General features: G+C 30.5%; 1 protein-coding gene across 4 annotated transcripts in view; it reads right to left on the reverse strand.

Moving 5' to 3' along the window:
• The window catches only part of LOC108979953 (protein SEMI-ROLLED LEAF 2), a 31,064-nt gene extending 28,590 nt beyond the window's left edge, over positions 1-2,474 (reverse strand). The window contains exons 1-4 of one of the 4 annotated variants that reach the window (XM_018950759.2): positions 2,390-2,466; positions 2,182-2,278; positions 1,678-1,830; positions 507-581 (exon numbers count right to left, since the gene is read on the reverse strand). In XM_018950759.2, coding sequence (XP_018806304.1) covers positions 507-581; positions 1,678-1,803 — 201 coding nt within the window. In that variant the 5' untranslated portion in view covers positions 1,804-1,830; positions 2,182-2,278; positions 2,390-2,466. Of the gene's footprint in view, positions 1-506; positions 582-1,677; positions 1,831-2,181; positions 2,370-2,389 lie in introns of those variants that run through there. The other 3 variants (XM_018950785.2, XM_035692659.1, XM_018950763.2) reach the window with 3 other exon arrangements.
• Positions 2,475-18,601: the final 16,127 nt, after the last annotated feature.

Below are 18,601 nucleotides of genomic sequence, written 5' to 3' on the forward strand. Positions count from 1 at the left end.
GAAGCAAATAGAAATTCTTCTTTTTGTGATGGGCACCTACACCTTGACATGATTATGGAAACTTCAAATGCTGAAAACCCCCTTTTTTTTTTTTATAAGTAACAAATGCTGAAAACCTCAATCATTTTTCATCAAGTTTTGACCTAGACATATAATCTACCCATTTGAGCCGATCAACAATGCCAAAAATTTCTGGAAAAATGTGAAATTTTTGGCATAATAACACAGCCCATCTTAAATAAGCAGGGCAACCAATGAGAAGAAAGAGCATTAAATTATTGATTTAAAACTAATTCAGTAATTGGAAAACAACATGAAAGAGTAACTAATGATAGCACCAGCATGTAGCAAACCTAAACAAATATTTGTAAGAACAGATGGTTTATGAAAATGAGTATAACAGAAAATAAAGAGCATGCGTTGAATTCAAGCAATTTCTAATAAATATGAAAGAGAATATTGGAAAATAAAAATACACAATTGAAAAAAAGAACAAAGAGCCTTACCTTGGGGACACGTAATGGGTTCTTAGAAGCATATTCACAAAGTTTCCCAATTTTTCTATCACTTGGTTCAGCTTCCTGCCATATACAAATTGGAAACAATAAGCATATCAGAAGCATGCTTTTCTTTTCTTTGCTTTGCTGGGATAGGGTGGGGGGAGGGGAAATGAGGGTGGTTTGGGGATCATAAGTAATTGAGACCACAAAGCTGAAATTTCCTGAGCCTCCCTCCTCTAATAACGACCCAAGGAAGAACCAACACACATTTGGACCTATATTCGAAAAAGACTAGTTAATGGTACAATTGGAATTATTATAAAGAATAAGAACTTCTTCCTCCCAAGCAATGTGGGATCCAATTCACCACCAACACTCATTCAATATGGGGGTATCACAATCTAACCCCCCCCCCCCCCCAAGTTTCCAAATGTCCTTATCCAGACTATTACATCATAGATGGCACGGCCCAAGTCCCATAATTCTGGTTAGGATAACTTTAATACCATTTGTAACGACCTAAAGAAGTCCAAAGCCACATTTGGGCCTTAATATTCTAAGATTAGCCAATGGTACAAGTGGAACCACTTCGAATCATTATTAAAAAATAAAAATAAAAAAGCTTCTCCCCCACTAATAATGTGAGATCTCATTCACCACCTACACACACTTAATATGGAGAATCACACCTCTACTTACTTCCCCAACTAACTCTTTACAAGATTTACTCATAAAAAGGAATTCCCTACTAATAGTAATAGTCTAAGAACATTTCTATTTCTAGTTATGCATATTCTCCTCTTGTATGTTTCCTCTACGTGGTCTATGCCTGATGCATTTTTTTAATAATATCTACTTATTAATATAAGTAATAATATAAGAATGTAACAGTAACAGTGATGAATCTTACAATGTCTACAGCTTCATGATTAGGCAACACACACCGCTGGCATAAGTCATAGGAATAATAAACATAAAACTAATTGTAAAGGGAAAAAAACTTCAGATCCAACTAGTGCTGGATGGCGCATACTTGGTTTTAGTAGCCCCAAGACCAATTCCAATCATAGATTTTCCAGGTCAACCCTTCTTCCAAACAAACAAAAATATCAATAAATGAGCCTCTGAAGGATATTAATTTGAAGGATGATGATGTTGCGTGAAGCAGAAAAGTCACCTTCAATATGTCAGCAAGCATCTTCTTGTACCGTTTCACCGGCTGTCTTGACCTTGCCCGCAGCGAAGGACAGAAAAAACAGAGGTTGCCACAGGCGGGTACAACCCGCCTCGACATAACCCCCATTTTCTATGAAAACCCAAAACTCCGGCCCTGAAAGTCGATATCGAAATTCAGATTGGCAAATTTGGCATAATCTTACAGACCCAACCATCAAAACAACTTAAAATTCACAAGACTATCCAAGAATTGTGCACTTATGGTGTTTCCAAGAACTGACTAGTGGAAAATCCAAAGACACCAGTTGAATTTAGCAGATTCCATGGTTTTTCCGACAGTGGAAATGTGTTGCCAATGTTTTGACGAATCAGAAACAACAAATTTTCCAGATTTAATTAGGAGATTTTAATTTTTAGGAACTCTAAAGAAACGAAACCCAACAAAAGGAAAAACAAAACTATATCCACCAAATTGAAACCAAAAATCTCAAATTTAAAGATATACCCACGAATTCAAGAGACAGAAATTCAACTTCTGGGTACAACCAAAGACCTGAGACTGCGATCTGGGCCACTCTCAAAGCCGAAAATATCGTACAAAGCTGTTTAAAAGACTGCTTTAGAAAAAAGAAATCTAAAAACCTCGTGAGATTATTCACTTTGACAAAATTTCCAGAGGAATCGAATTCTACTCATTGATTGATTGATTTTACCTCAGAATATTGCCAATGGGGGACGAGGGCAAAGGCTTGAAATTATCCCCCCCTTGGCCTTTTCATCTACGACGTCATTATTAATATGAGAAAAAGAAAATACCCATTAAGCTCCAATAATAAGCAAATTATATTAACAATATTAACAAAAAGATGCACTATAGTTACGGGCGGGTCGTTATTGCATTTGTCAGGTTTTGGCTGTTCTGTAGACCCCTCTCGTCAACGGCTACTCCCAAACCTAGTAGATGTCCCAGAGCATTTTATTCCGTGTACGGTGGATAATGGTGCTGTGATCGGTATTTTGTTTAACGCTGCGTGACTCTAATTTTTCCGAAGAAGAGCATGCAATGAAATGTCCAGTTGTCTCAATTGCAAAAAGCCCAAAAGTCCCCCCCAACGGTCCCGAGATTTAAGGGCGATTAGCTGCTTTTTTCGGTTGCATGACAGAAATATCCCTCCGCTATTTACCTTTTGACTATTTTAACCTGCACAATTATTTCGCTTTCAACTTTAATTTTTTAAATTTTATTAGGTTGGATTTCAATTCAGAATTCTATCAAGGAATATGATAGGAATGAATTTTCTATCGATTAGATTTTTTTTTAGGATTTGTATTTGTTTAATTTTTAGTATTGTGTTCATTTATTTTTTTAAAATTATGTTACATATAGTCATTTTTACATATTTTTTACGCATTCTGATAATGTGATTGACTGTATTATTTAAAAATAATACAGTCAATCACATTATCAGAATGCATAAAAAATATATAAAAATAACTGTACATAAAATTTTTTATTTATATATATATTAAGAAAGATACATAAAAATGCTTTAGAAAAATATATATATATATTATCGGTGCAATTAGTAGGTTTTCTCGATTACCCAAATGTGCTTTTCTATCAGAATAAATCTTCACAATCTCTTCACACTCTACATTCCATAATTTTTTTAATTTTTTTTTATCAAATATTTATTATATGAATAATGAATAGAAAATTTAAAATAATTTTAAAAAATAAACTCAAAAATAAACTAAAAAAAAAGTGAAATATAGTGGTAGCAAAACTCTTTCTATCAAAATCGCACCTAATTTGATGGGCTAGTTACTTGGCAATCATCACTCCTCATTTCTTTTAAAAGGATTGTAAGAGTTTATATAATAGAAAACATTTATAATCTTATTTTACCCTTGAATAATGCTAGGTTCACGTTAAGATCAGTTTTAAGATTTCAGACGAGTTTAAGACAACCAATCCTCTTACACTTGGGTTTAATAATAATAATTATGAGTAATAATTTCTATAAATCTCAAATATAAAAGGTTTTCTACAGACTCTTTATAAAAAATGGGACCCTACCATAGAAAGAGAAAAAAAAACAGAAACATCACTTTTTCTTATGAGATCTACTTTTAAACAAATAACTTGCGAAAGGCTTGTACACCTAAGATTTAGGTTGCGTTTTAGTAGTAATATATTCTTAAGTATTCTGTTAAGAGAAAATCTATTTTGCCTCCCTTATTTGACCGCTCAAGTTGACCGCCGGTTTAAATTTTTTTTATTTATTTAGTAATTTTAAGTATATTTATGTATTTTTTTTATTTTTTAAAAATATTTAAATGTATTAAAAAAATATAAAAAAAAAACAAAATGGTAAAAGTAAGGCGGTATAGTAACCCTACTCTTCTATTAATAGTAATAAAAAAATAATGATAGAATATTAAATAATAATAAAAAATAGATTAAAAATAATAAAATAATAAATAATAATAAAATATTCTAAAAATATTTGAAGTGCTCTCAATAGCCAAATTACGCCTGCGTAAGTTCCATAGGAACTTCTGAAAAAGATGAGGACTTTTATCGACTATTTATTTCTTGAAGATATTTTTCTTAGAGCACTCTCATTGGATTAGCTAAATTAAAGTATATTTTTTATGAATACAAGATGAATTTAGCATTTAGTTATTACATTTACATAAATTTCTACATTGGAATAACCATTTTTTTATTATATGACAATAAAATAATATAAGATGAATTTAACTTTGATTATTCACATCAAATCTCCAAATTGAATTATCCATTTATTCATTATATAGTAATGAGTAATTAATAATTTTGAAAATTTTTTAATTTTTTTAATTATGAATTTATTTTATTTTATCATATTTTACTATTCATAATATTATATATTAATTAGTAATTGTATTCTAATTATATTTTTTTAATTGTCATTTAAAATGGAGAGAGAAATAATTGATATTAAAATGAGAGAGAAAAAAATAATATAAAAGGGATTTGATGAATGAATAGTGTGTTTCAAATTTAGAAATTAGTTTAGACTTTACTGTAACTATATTCTAAATATTTAGAATATAGCTAATTCAATGTGAAAAATTTTATGACCTAATAGCTAAATTTTCATTGAATTTAATTTTTAATTAATCCAATAAAAATGTTCTAAGCGATTACATTTTGAAATGGTAAAGAATCCACCCAATGATTGCTACGGCATTGTCTTTTTGTAAGATTGAAAGCGAAGGCTCTAGCAGTCTAGCAGATGCTCACAGCTTCAATCGGATATATTTTTTCCTTTTATAAACGAAAATGATAAATGTATTTAAGAAAATTTATAAAAAAATTTATTTTTTTCCATGTTAATTATTTAATACGTTAAAAATGATAAAATAAAATAAAATTAACAAAATAAATTTTGTAAGTAAAAATGTAAGTGTAAGTACATGAAATACTCTAATACTCTTTTCTAAATTCTATTTATCGAGGAAATGATAGGCTCACATCTTGTATGTAGGCCTCGTTTATTTTTATAATTTTTTTAAAATTTATTTTATTTAATTATTATAATTATTTTAAATTTTTATATAAAATAAAATAAAATATATAATTTAACTTTTAAAATTTTAAAATAAAAATAATATTAAAAATATATATTTTAATAATATTCTATTCAACTTTTAACTTTAATCTCAATCTATCCTATATTTAAAAAAATACAAACGAGACTAGGAGACGTTTGGATTCGAAGATGACTTGAGATGAGCTGAGATGAGTTGAGATGGATTGTGAATAGTAATGAAATGAGTTGTAAATAGTAGTGAGATTTATGAGTTAAAGTTGCTGAATAGTAATGAATAGTAATGAGATGAGCTGAGATGACTTGCAAATCCAAACTGTGCAAGTTCACAAACAAAGATGGTGGGCTCATTCGTTGGCAATGACCTCAGTAGGGGATGATGTTCATCGTCTCCGATAATTAAGTTACATGTCTCTTAGTTATCGAGTTGAATTGAAATGAAAGTTAAAAAAAAATATTATTTTTAATATTATTATTTTAAAATTTAAAAAAGTTAAATTATTTATTATATTTTTTAAAAAAATTAAAATAATAAGAAGAGATAAAATATTTTCACTATCCAAACAAAACTTTAGACTAATTTGAATTCATAGATGAGATGAGATGATTTTAAATGAAAGATAAAAGTTTAAAAAAATATTATTAGAATATTATTTTTTAATATTATTTTATTTTAAAATTTAAAAATATTGAATTAAAATTTAAAAAAATTAAATTATTGATTATATTTTATATTAAAATTTAAAAAATTATAATAATAAAATTAGATAAAACATTTTTCGAATCTGAACATGATTAATTGCAATCTCCAGCTCAAATAGAAAAGTGGTGACAGAGAATGCTCGCGGCCTTTGGAAGTATTTATAGGGGTTCTTCTAGTTTCCTCATGTGCGAGAAGTATTTATATCGTTACTCTTTCGCATTAACTACACCACACTATCAACAAGGTCTTGTCCCACATCTTGTCACTCCCCTGTCCCTGGCTTCTTTGGGCACGCCTCTTGGATAAGTCCCGCTATTACTCCCTCACCGAAAATGTTAGATATAATTATTAGACAAATATCGTGTGTTTTTTTTTTTTAAATAATTGTTATATAAATTTCATATTTATTAAAAAATACAAAATATTTGCATACTCTATAATTATTATAAATAGAGAAAAAATATTTATAATTTTAAATTATACAACTACTGCATAATCATTTAAAAAAATGAATAAAATATTAGACTTAAATAAAAAATATTAATTTTTTAATAATAAATTTTATTTTTTTACAAATAATTATACGATATTTATATATTTTATAATTATATATAAAATTATTCCTAGAGAGTGAATGGAGTTTAATCATGACAGTGAGACTTTTATATGACTGGAAAGTTATATTATGGAAGAAAATTAAATCAGAAAAGGTTTAGTTTGTTTTCAAAAAACAACTCATTTTATCACATCTTATTATTATAATTTTTTTAATTTTAAATATAAAATAAAATAAATAATTTAATTTTTTTAAATTTTAAAATAAAAATAATATTAAAAAATATATTCTAATAATATTTTATTTAATTTTTTAATTTTAATTTTAATTTTACTTCATCTCTAAAAACAAACTAGCCAAATTTGATTTGTATGCTGACTCCATAGAAAGGAAATGAACAAGATGCCGCCGTTGCATTAGAAAAGAAAAGAAAAAAGAAAAATCAGGTAAACTTTTGTGGGCCAGAGGGCTGAAAAGTGAAAACAAAATCATGAATCATCATCATGAGCCAGCCGTTGCATTAGAATATGTGCACAAAGGAGAATAATGTTTCTGCTAATTTGTCAATATCATTACAAACTCCTATGCCCCTCAAGGCTCAAAATATTACTCAATTTACAATTAGTCCTTCACATTATGAAAAAATTGTAATATACTCTGCCCATCAAAGAAATTTGACACCAATATCCTTGATAAGAAACTAAAAACGAAAAACTAAAAACTAAAATAATGGAAAATAAGATTTAAAAAAGTACTAAGAATGTAAAAAAGAAGTAATTTTTTCAAATAAAAAATTAAAAAAATAACACAAATTATTCTTCTAAAACATAAGTTTTTGTTTGTTAGTAATTAACTTGGTATTTTTTTTTTTTTTTTTGGAATGGTCTTAACGGTAACTCTGTCTAATTTTAAGGTGAAAATGGGACACATTGTAATTTCTTGATAGTTTGGGAGGAAATTATCAAAATGGATAGTTTGAAGAGATGATAATAAATTGAGCAATATTTTTAGAAGAAGTCATATATTCTAAAAATAAATTTAAAAATAAAAATAAAAAGGATGATGCTACAGCTCTCGCTGGGGGCTCCCGCTGGAGCTAGAGCTGTAGCATGTGTTTACATGTGTTTTTTTTTAAATTGTTTTTTATATAGATTTTTTAATATTTTTTTAAATAATTTTAAAAAATAAAATAAATTTAAAACATCATTAAAAATATTTTCTTAATCAAAAAGTAAAAAAGAAATTATTAAAAAATAATTCCTTAATTACGAAGTAAATTAAAAAATCATAAAAAATATTTTTTATTTTACTTCATGATTAAGAAAGTATTATTTAATAATATTATGAATTTTTTTATTTTTAAAAAATATTTAAAATTATTAAAAAAATCTATATAAAAAAATTAGAAAATACACATAATAAAACAACATGTTAAAGCATTGGTATTGGCTTAGCCAAATGTCTTTTCATCTAAAATCATCCACATTTGACCCACATTAAATTAGTCAAATTGATTTTATCTAAAATATGAGCTACAGTAATTCTACCATTCTTTTCACGTTTGAAAAGTATTGTACCAAGTGTAAAATGAATATATGAGATTATTATATATTATAGATATGAGATTTTTATTTACGTATAAGATAATGCACAAATATATACATATGAGATTATTATATTATAAATTATTAGATTGTGAAAATGAAAATGAATATGATTTTTAGAAGTTATTAAAGATTATAAAAATAAAATAAAATAAAAAATTAATTAAAAATAATAATTAATTAAAGAAATATTAATAAAAAAATAATAATAATTGTTTATTATAGAAAATATGATAATTAATATTTTATTATTATAAAAAATGTGATAGTTAATTTAATATAAATTTTAAACATTAAATATTTAGTTAAAAATTAAAAAATAACATATTTTTTGAATTTTAAAGATATCACCAATCCAATATTAATTTTATTAATTGTTGGGGAAGTACCGTGAAGAAAGCAACGTACGTAATCCTTGTAATTGAATGTAATAAATGGGTGTACTTGATGACAACACGCTTGGACTTTGCTGTGCATGGAAGCTGCCTCTGGATTGGGACAGTTGTGGGTTGGCGCCGCTGACGTTAATGCTTTCTATTTATTTGCCTGTTTTTTGGCACCATTGAATTGAATCTGGGTTGGTGAAACTCTAGACCCAACCCCATAGAGGCAATGGTCTAATGCATCTAAGGGTACGTGTAGTGGATGACATGAAAATTTTATATTTTATTTTAATATTTAAAATATTATATTTTAATATTATTATTATATTAAAATTTTAAAAAATTGAATTAAAATTTAAAAAATTTGAATTGTTTATTATATTTTGTACAGGAGTTTAAAAAAAATATAATGATGAGATGATATGAGATAAAAAATTTATGTTTCATCCCACCTCCCAAACCTGCCCTAATAGTTGCGAAGTCTAAAATTTATGAGATTTTTATTAAAATCAAAGTTATTAGAAATATTAATCTACATTAGATAAGGAAGTGCAAAAAAGGGGCCCAATCAAACTGAAAGGCTTGACATGGGCCCACACGGCTAAAATCGAGTTCAATGGATCAAAACTCATAACGGATTCATTTAATCATCTATCGGTCGAAACTGATCACTCGAAAAGAAATTTCTATTTTTTTTTTCTGTAAGGCGTTTCATAGCTTATCTTTAAACTTCTTTACTGTTTACTGTTTTTCTCTCTTGGGTCTTCGTGAAATTGCTATTCTTTGAGGGAAATTAGTTGGTGCTATTTGGTTATTTGCATGCAGCCTGAAGATGCATCATCAACCCAACAATGATGGATTTTTTATGTAGTGACTGTTGATGTTCATTCCTCGTTGAAATGGGCTTTAAAATCTGAGGATAATTAGTGGGTCTACTCGTCTGAAAGCTGGCCATTTTTGCTCATTTTGCAAGTTCAATCTTCCACAATTTCCTCTTCTTTCAAAAGTTTGAATAATCATTCCCTTAGAAAATTTTTCTAGTTGTTTTGACAATTCAAAATGCTAGCTATGAAGCATTTTGATCTTGTCCACACTTATAAAAGCATTTCTAGTTGTCCACACTTCAGAAAATCTTGTTGGTTTTTGTTGGTGGCCTCCCGATTTTTTGATAAAATCTTTTTTTTTTATAAACCAACCTTGAAGTTCTTTTTCGTAATTGCTTCCCAGCTAGTTTCATTTTTTTTGCTTCAATCTCATATAGTATGAAGGCCGCCATATTTGAAAGAATGGGTAAAGTTCCTTGTGCCGGCCGATGAAGAAGAAAGTGGGGAGTTTTTCATTTTTTATTTTTAAGATCAGTCGGGTCATACGGGTTTGACCCGCTTGTATTTTGACGGGTTGGGTCGGTTTGGCGCCTTAAATGGTGGTCCTCGGATCGGGTTGGGCACAAACCTGGTGTTTTGAGCTCGAGTTGTAGGCCTATCGTTAGGTTATCTATATAAATTAAAATAATAATATAATATTATATATTTTAATAATAATTTTTGTATATTTTGTAAATACACTACATATATTATTTAATAATTAATTTTTAATTAAAATTATTATTTTCTAACTATTTTTTTTCCTCAGCTTAATTATCCAACAAATACACTCCAATTAAAGGAAGAGAAAAAAAAGAAAGTAAATGGGGAATTGAACATTAGAACTTGGAGAATATTTTTAGACTAAAAAATTGTTTTGAAGATGAACAGTAGAACTCCAAACTTAGAGCACTCACAATGGATCATTCATCTTATCATTTAAAATACATCACCAAAACCTACTTTTTCTATTTTACATACTGACTTTTACACTATACCATACATCAGCATATCTATTTTTTCTTCATATCATTTAAATATTATACTTTTTAATCATTTTTTATTTATTCTAAATATTTTTTCTAACTACCAATGATATCCTCATATCTTTCGATATTTACAATATCTCCGCATATATAATCTCATATGATTATGTTCTATTTTAAATTAATCTAAATTTATAAGCTAAATCAAAAATATAAATTAATTCAAAAAATAAAAAGAAAATATTGTATAATAAAATTAATCCAAATTAGATGGATTTGATATTTATTTGATATTTTTGTATAACCTATAGCAATTCTAAAATATATATATATTTGATATTAAAATTAATGTTGCGTTGCTGTGGAGAGTAGCAGACAAGGAAGTATATTTCATATGAAAATTAACGTTAGAGGTGCAGTACCGTGCATATCAGTGCGTGGGAGACTGATAGATGAGAGAGAAATGATTAAAAAATAATTTACAATTGTGAATAGTTACCGCTAGATGTAGCGGTAACACTGTAGTCAACTGTAAATTAGAGATAAAATAGATAAGTCATTAGATGCAACTTTTAGACCATTTTCTTTAAATTATACAGAAATTGAGGTTTTACACGATCGGTTGAGAGTACTCTTATAGAATAATTTGACTTTATTGTAACTCAAAAGTGGAGAATTAAAATTTTGACTATGCAATGCGGATCGCTTTAGTAAAAGTTAGGCAAAATTTGACTAGACACTAGCATTGGGCCAGGCCAATACTAGTGTTCTAAGTTGGACCAAGCTGTCTTCCATTTAAATTTTAAGAGAAAAGCTAAACTCATCGAGGATCCATCTCGAGAATGTGTCTCGATATAATTTTTTTTATTTAGTAATTAAAGAAGTCTTATAATTCAGATCTTAACTACATTCCCACAAAATAAATTCAAGTCTTATACACATTCCCACAAAATACATTCTGGTCTAATCCACAAAGCACAAAATACATTCAGATCTTAACTACATTCTCACAAAATAAATTCAAGTCTTATACACATTCTCACAAAATACATTCTGGTCTAATCCATAAAATACATTGGTAGGACTACCGTATTTTCACGAAATACATCTATGTCAATCATCCACAAAAGGAGCACAAAAGAGTCATCTAATATGTGGTTGCCCAGTAACATATTTTCAGCATTTGTGACTAGGCAGCCACTAAAATCACTACCTTGTTCTGCATTTACAACACTAAAATCAGCACAAAAAAAAAAAAAAAAGACACCAACAACATGAGTTACTTTCCTCCAAAAGGTCTTGTATAAATTCTATTTTCATCCTCACAGATTTGTAATCTACAAAGAAATATTCTGTAATCTATGAAACTAGTAGCTGCATGTGTAATCTATCAAACAGATTCTTCCATCCATTTACACTAAAATCAGCACAATGGATGGAAGAATCTGTTTTTTTTTTTTTTTTTCTAACCTAGAGGTAACATGCTATGCAATGCAATAGAAACCAAACAAGCAAGCAAGTTTACCTTAGTTTATTTTCTGCTTTGCTACGTGTATTATTCTTTTTTTTTTTTTTTTTATGTTATAACGAGACATTAATTTATTTTGGAGAAGGAAGTTCTATCAAGTTATCATATAAATTCCAACTTCTAAAATGGAGATTTGGAATTCGAAACTCCATCCTATAAAATATATAAATATATATATATATATAAATATATATATATATATATAAATATATATATATATATATATATATATATCAAGCTATGCTTTGCAATAAATATTTAACAACCCACTAAAAAGCAAGATCTTAATCAGGTATAGCAAGCTCATTTAGTAAACCAAACTAGCCTATAATGTTCCATACTTATATAGAGTCCGTCCATGTCTTATAAATACATACTTTTTGGGGTCAATATTAAAGACCTGAATTAGAGGGAATTTACCTCAAAGACAACCTTGTATTCCTTCTACTTTAAACTTTATTTAATGAGTTTGAAGAAAGAAACTCAAGAGAAAGGGCAAAAAGACAATAACCAATTCCAAGGTCCCTTAGTTGTATAAATTATGTGCAATCCTCACGAAACAGAGAAGAGAAATATACACAAACAACTTTGTAAAAATTTTTGCTTTTTCTTTCTATACACAGACAGAAACATAGTAGCGAATTTTTACACAAACAGATTTTTATAAATTTTTTATTTTTCTCGCAATACACAAACAGAATAGTAATCCTCACGAAAACAGATTTACATGCAACCCCTCAATCATAAACAGAGATAGAATTGAAGATACACAAATAGCTAAACCCATCCACAATCAAAGATTAGGATTTGGAGAAAAGGTATGCGAAGGACGGCGAGGTGCGGAATAAAGTTAGGGATCATCAAGAGAATCGAATTTTATACATGGAAATAGATTACTTTAGATTCGGAGAAGCAGATCGGTGAGAGAAAGAGGGGTTTCGGTCATTTCCGTCGAGAGTAGGAGTGCGGTGGAGCGGTGGTGCTGTGTTGTTGTTGCCGACGAGACGTGGGGTGGTGGGTCTCTATGGTCAAAGATGAAAGACTCGGGCTCTTGGTGCGAAGGGCATCTAGGTTTTGCGAGGGAAAGAATAAAACCGTGGGAAGGGAAACATCAGGACTAAAGTAGCTGATGCAGACTTCGTGATGAGAGAGAAAAAATAATATAAAATAAATTTGATGAATGAATAGTGTGTTTCAAATTTGAAAATTATTTTAGATATTATTGTAACTATATTCTAAATATTTGGAATATAACTATTCTAATGTGATGTATTTTATAATTTAATAGCTAAATTCTCATTGGATTTAACATTTAGCTAATCCAATGAGAATGCTCTTAAGCATTGATACACACCCATATCCTAATTTTTTAGCAATGAAAGAGATCATCCAACACTTTCTACAACTTTTTTAACAGTGTTGTTTCATGTGGATGGTATTTTTTATTTATTTATAAAATAATGATATTTTTACAACTCTATTCCGCGCCATGACGGGAGAGGGCTCGTCCCTGCCCCTACATTCAAAATTTTTTTTTTTTCTCCCCATGTCTATAGGCATTTCTCTTATATTTTTCGTTAAAAAATTATTTTTATTCTCCTATAGTTATAGTTTTGCTTAGGCTTGAATCTTTGATCTACTGCCATCAGGTGACTACACGCTCACATGAGCAACTCTCTAGCCACCTAATTGGTCTATGAGGCTTATGGGTTGCCTAAACGAAATGTGGGCTTAATGCCTCTCAGCGGCTTTGACGATGAAACTTGTTGTATCGATAAATCTGACATCCTCAAGTATTTTGAAATCTGACCTTCCCCAATCAACATTCTCCCAACTTCTCAACATAGTCACAGATGAGTCCTTTCGCTCACTGTCAATTTGAGTTGTCTGAAACTATATATGTATCCATCTATATTACTGCTTTCCCTAACCAATTTGATGAAGAGAAATCAAGTCTCTATATCGAACAACCCAAAACAACAAAATGGAACACTAATACTATACCATTGCCACATTCTCCAACTTTGTCATTATAATCTGCAATTCGAATTACGAGGACGGATGGGGATTGATGTTAAAGCTTTAATTGGTGAACGTTCTTGTAGTGATCGGCAAACCACTTGAGGAATATGAGCTTGTCTGTACTTGATGGGGCCGGGATTCTTCTCATGATCTTATGATGACGTTTGTCACAACAAGTGTTGACCCAATATCCTTGGATGATTTCTTTGGGCACCTCCTTAATTATGAAGCCCGCCTTGACTTGCTAAACATTGCACCGGACATTGGCATTGCGTTTGCTCTTCTCGCCAAGAAATCTGACTCCACCCGCGGTCATGGTAATCATGGTCGTGGCAGAGGCTGCCCACCCACCTAATTGCCTTTTTCTTCTTCACTTCGTCCTCTCTGTCAAGTCTAAGCAAGGCCATAATGCTCTTAATGGCTAGTACGTATTTGATCATTCTTACCAAGTTGCCTAGGAGACGACCTCTGCTTTTGCTGCCATGATCCACACCAACAACTTTGATCCAAGCTGGTATGCTGATACTGGGGCCACTAGCCACATAACTCACGAGTTCCAAAATCTTAATCTTCAAGCTGCACCATATTAGGGTACACTGACCATATATAGAATGACGATGGTTTAGGTCTACGCATTGCCCATATTGGGTGCCCTTGTATCTTTTCCTACCGCAACATCTCATTTAAAACAATTTTTGCTTGTACCCTCTGCCCATAAGAACTTGGGTATTGTTAGCAAATTTTCTAATGGCAAGAATGAATTTCTTGAATTTCATGGTAACTATTTTTGCATGAAGGATGAGACCACTGGCTCTATGCTTGCACGACAAGACTACGAATGGGCTTTATCTGCTGCTCACAGTGTCATCTTAACCCTCTACACCTCAAGCATACCTTTTCTCTTGAGTTTCCCCTTCAAACATGGCATGCTCGTCTTGGCTAGCCCTCCATGCAAACAATTAAAGCATTTGTTTTCTAGATTTTCTTACTAATGTATTCTTGCAAGAGTCTACTTGTCTATGACGCTTGCCAACATGCCAAAGCTACCATGACATATTTTTCATTTGTGTCTATGCCTCAGGGTCCTTTTGTAATAACCGGCCTCAAGGCCAGGCCCTCCTGGCCCACGACCACTCAGCCTTGAATCCAAGACGTTGTCGTTCCAGGTAGGTGCCTGCCTTCCCCTTCAGTTTTTTCTTTTTTTCTTTTTCTTCTTCTCCTCCCCAAAAACTTCTCACAATTTTTACCTCCCCCACGCCCACTTCTCAGTGTTGGTTTTTCAAATTTAAAAATGATTAAAATATTTATTGTAAAGTAAAAATAATGTGAACCATTATCTTTGTTCAATGTATCGGTTCGGTTATCTAGATTTAAATAAAAATGTCTTGAGACTTGAACCAATGTATGCCTTTTGGAGATATAAGCCTTAACTGCTTCCCAACCAAACAAAGGGTTGTGCCTTTTAGTGAATTAGAAACATTTTTAATGTATTCTCTAATATTTGAGAAGTTGTGACTTCTCAAAGTATTCCTTCATTTTAGTTGTGACTTTTCACAAATACTCTTTCATTTAAATAAGTTGTGACTTTTCACAAGTGCCATTTCATTCTAATTGTGACTTTTCACAAGTGTCATTTCATTCTTTATAAATAGGGAACCCCACCCACAAATTTATTGATTCCAAATTCTTTATAAAAATTAGAGAAACACTTCCTCATTCCTTTTGTCTTTCTTTCTTTGGGTTTTGGCTATTTTATATCAGATTCGAGGATCTCCTTTTGTGTGCACCGACGAGGAGATTAACGGGAACCGACGTTGTTGTATCTTGGGAGTAGATTGTCAAGAAACCTAGTACATGTTTAATATTGGAGGCGGCGGAATCTACTCTAAGGAAAGCGTCTATCACAACGTGCCTTAATACCGGGTTCGCTCTTTCAAATTTGTTCTTGTTATTTTTTACATATTCTCTAGTTTACAAAGTATTTTCAGAATATATTCCACTACAATCTTAGAGTAGAAATTCTCTTTGTTAAAACTAGAGGTGTATTTTAATTAGTTTACACCATGATTTCAAACGAACCTATTGCACCCGAGAAATTTGGAGGAGTCAATTTTAAGCATTGGCAAGAAAAGATAAAAATCTTTCTTACAATGCTTGGATTATATTTTGTTATTGAAAATGATCCTCATTCTGATGATTTACATGAGCCATCACGTACTATTGAATTGCAAACATATGCAGAAAAGATAATTTGTGTAGATGTAGGATTTTAAATCATTTAAGTGATACATTTTTTGATATTTATCTACATATTAAATCTGCAAAAGATATTGGAATGCTCTTGATAAGAAATATGGTGTACAAGATGCCGGAATGGATAAGTACACCGCAAACCAATTTCTTGGTTTCAAGATGGATGATTCCAAATCTGTGGTAGAGCAAGCCCATGAGTTAACTATTCTTTACCATGAATTGGGCCAACGAGGAATGGGTATTACCTAGCGTCTCCAAGTTGCTTGTACAATAGACAAGTTGCCTCATTCATGGAAGAATTTTGGCCTATCTCTTAAACATAAGACTGAAGATATGACCATGGAAACCTTGATATTTGCCATTAGGATCCAAGAACAACACTTGGAAAATGATCCCATCCCACCATTGGTTTCTGATTTTCAGTCTAAAGCAAATATTGTAGAAGGCCATAAAACACATAAGAACTCATTACATCAGAAATCCAAATTCAATAAGGGTAAAACTAATTATGAGAATAATTTGAAACCAAAGTCCTATATTAACAAAGATGATAAGAGACCCATATGTTTTAACTGTAACAAACATGGTCATTTGGCCAAAAATTGTCGCTATAAGAAGAGAAAACATCAAGGCAATGAACAACCAAGATTGCTTAACCCACAGGCTCATATGGTGCTTTCCGGGACGGACTCTATTGAAACCGATGAACGGTATGTAACCATAAGTCCCCAAGTTGATCTGGCTTATAGTGCTACTGATTGGATGGTAGACACATGAGCAAATGTACATGTCACTTCTAACCGCAAAAGTTTTTCAACATATCAGGATACAAGCGGCATGAAAGTGACGATGGGTAACTCCACCTCTGCACAAGTATTTGGAGTAGGGAAAATTGTACTCAAATTAACATTTGGAAATACTCTTCCTTTAGAAGAAGTATTTTACGTATCAGAGGCGAGGAGAAACCTAATTAGTGGATCTTTACTCAGTGGGGCAAGCTACACATTATTATTTCAATCCAATAAAGTTATTGTAACTAAATATGGGTCATTTGTGAGGAAATGCTATGTGAGTGATGGTTTGTTTGTAATAAATATTCAAAACAATGTAGTAGACAAATTTGATTCTAATAATAAATTTGCATTTACTACATGTTCCTATTCAATATGGCATGCTAGATTAGGCCATGTTAATGATCATAGTGTTAAAAGAATGATGAATTTAGAGATTATTCCTAAAGTTCCTGTTGATTTGGATGAAAAATGTTTAATTTGTGTTCAATCAAAACAGCCTAGAAAACCATTTAAATCTGTTATAAGAAACTCATCGCTACTTGAATTAATTCATAGTGATGGTTGTTATTTAAATGGTTTCTCCTCTAAAGGTGGTAATAAATACTTCATTACTTTTATAGATGATATGTCCAAATTTTGTTATGTTTACTTGATGAAAACAAAAGATGAATCATTTAGTAAATTTGTCATCTATAAAACTGAAGTTGAAAACCAATTGGAGAGAAAAATTAAAATTATCAGGTCTGATAGAGGAGGTGAATACTCCTCTAATTAATTGGTTCAATACTGTGAAGAGAATGATATTATACATGAGGAAACTGCTCCATATTCTCCTCAATCCAATAGTGTTTCTGAAAGGAAAAATAGAATCTTAGTGGATATGGTCAAATGCATGCTCTCTAGTTCCGGCCTACCTGAGCAATGGTGGGGGGAAGCAATACTTGCATCTTAAGATACCGTATGAACTTTGGAAGGGTAGAGTACCCAATATTAATTTCTTTAGAATTTGGGGTTGTCTTGCAAAGGTTAGTATTCCAAAAATTAAGAAAAGGAAATTAGGTCCCAACACAGTAGATGCAATATTCTTTGGGTATGCTAGACATAGTTTTGCATATAGGTTTTTGATTATCAAATCAGAAGTCTAAGGTATTGATCCCAACACCATCATGGAGTCTAGGGATGCAACATTCTTTGAAGATCTATTTCCTTTAAAAAATAAGTTAGAAAGATATTTATGTACAGTAAGTTTTCCTTCCACCAGTAGTCAACCTACCATTATATTTAATCTTGATAGTGCATCTGGATTAGAAAATGAACTTGGAAGAGGAAAACGAGTTAGAAAGGAAAATGTTTTTGGACATGATTTTTTTACTTATTCTATGGAAGAAAACCCGTTGACTTTCAAGGATGCTATGCTTTCTATTGATTCTACTTTCTGGAAAGAAGCAGTAAATAGTGAGATAGAATCTCTTAAGACTAATGGCACATGGAACTTATGTGATCTTCCTCCTGGATATAAAATCATTGGATGTAAGTGGATTTTTAAAAAGAAATTGAGACATGATGGTACTATTGATAAATTTAAAACTAGGCTGGTTGCAAAGGGTTTTACACAAAAAGAGGGTATCAATTAT

Source organism: Juglans regia, chromosome 7 (genome assembly GCF_001411555.2).
Source record: "Juglans regia cultivar Chandler chromosome 7, Walnut 2.0, whole genome shotgun sequence".
Classification (NCBI taxonomy): Eukaryota; Viridiplantae; Streptophyta; class Magnoliopsida; order Fagales; family Juglandaceae; genus Juglans; species Juglans regia.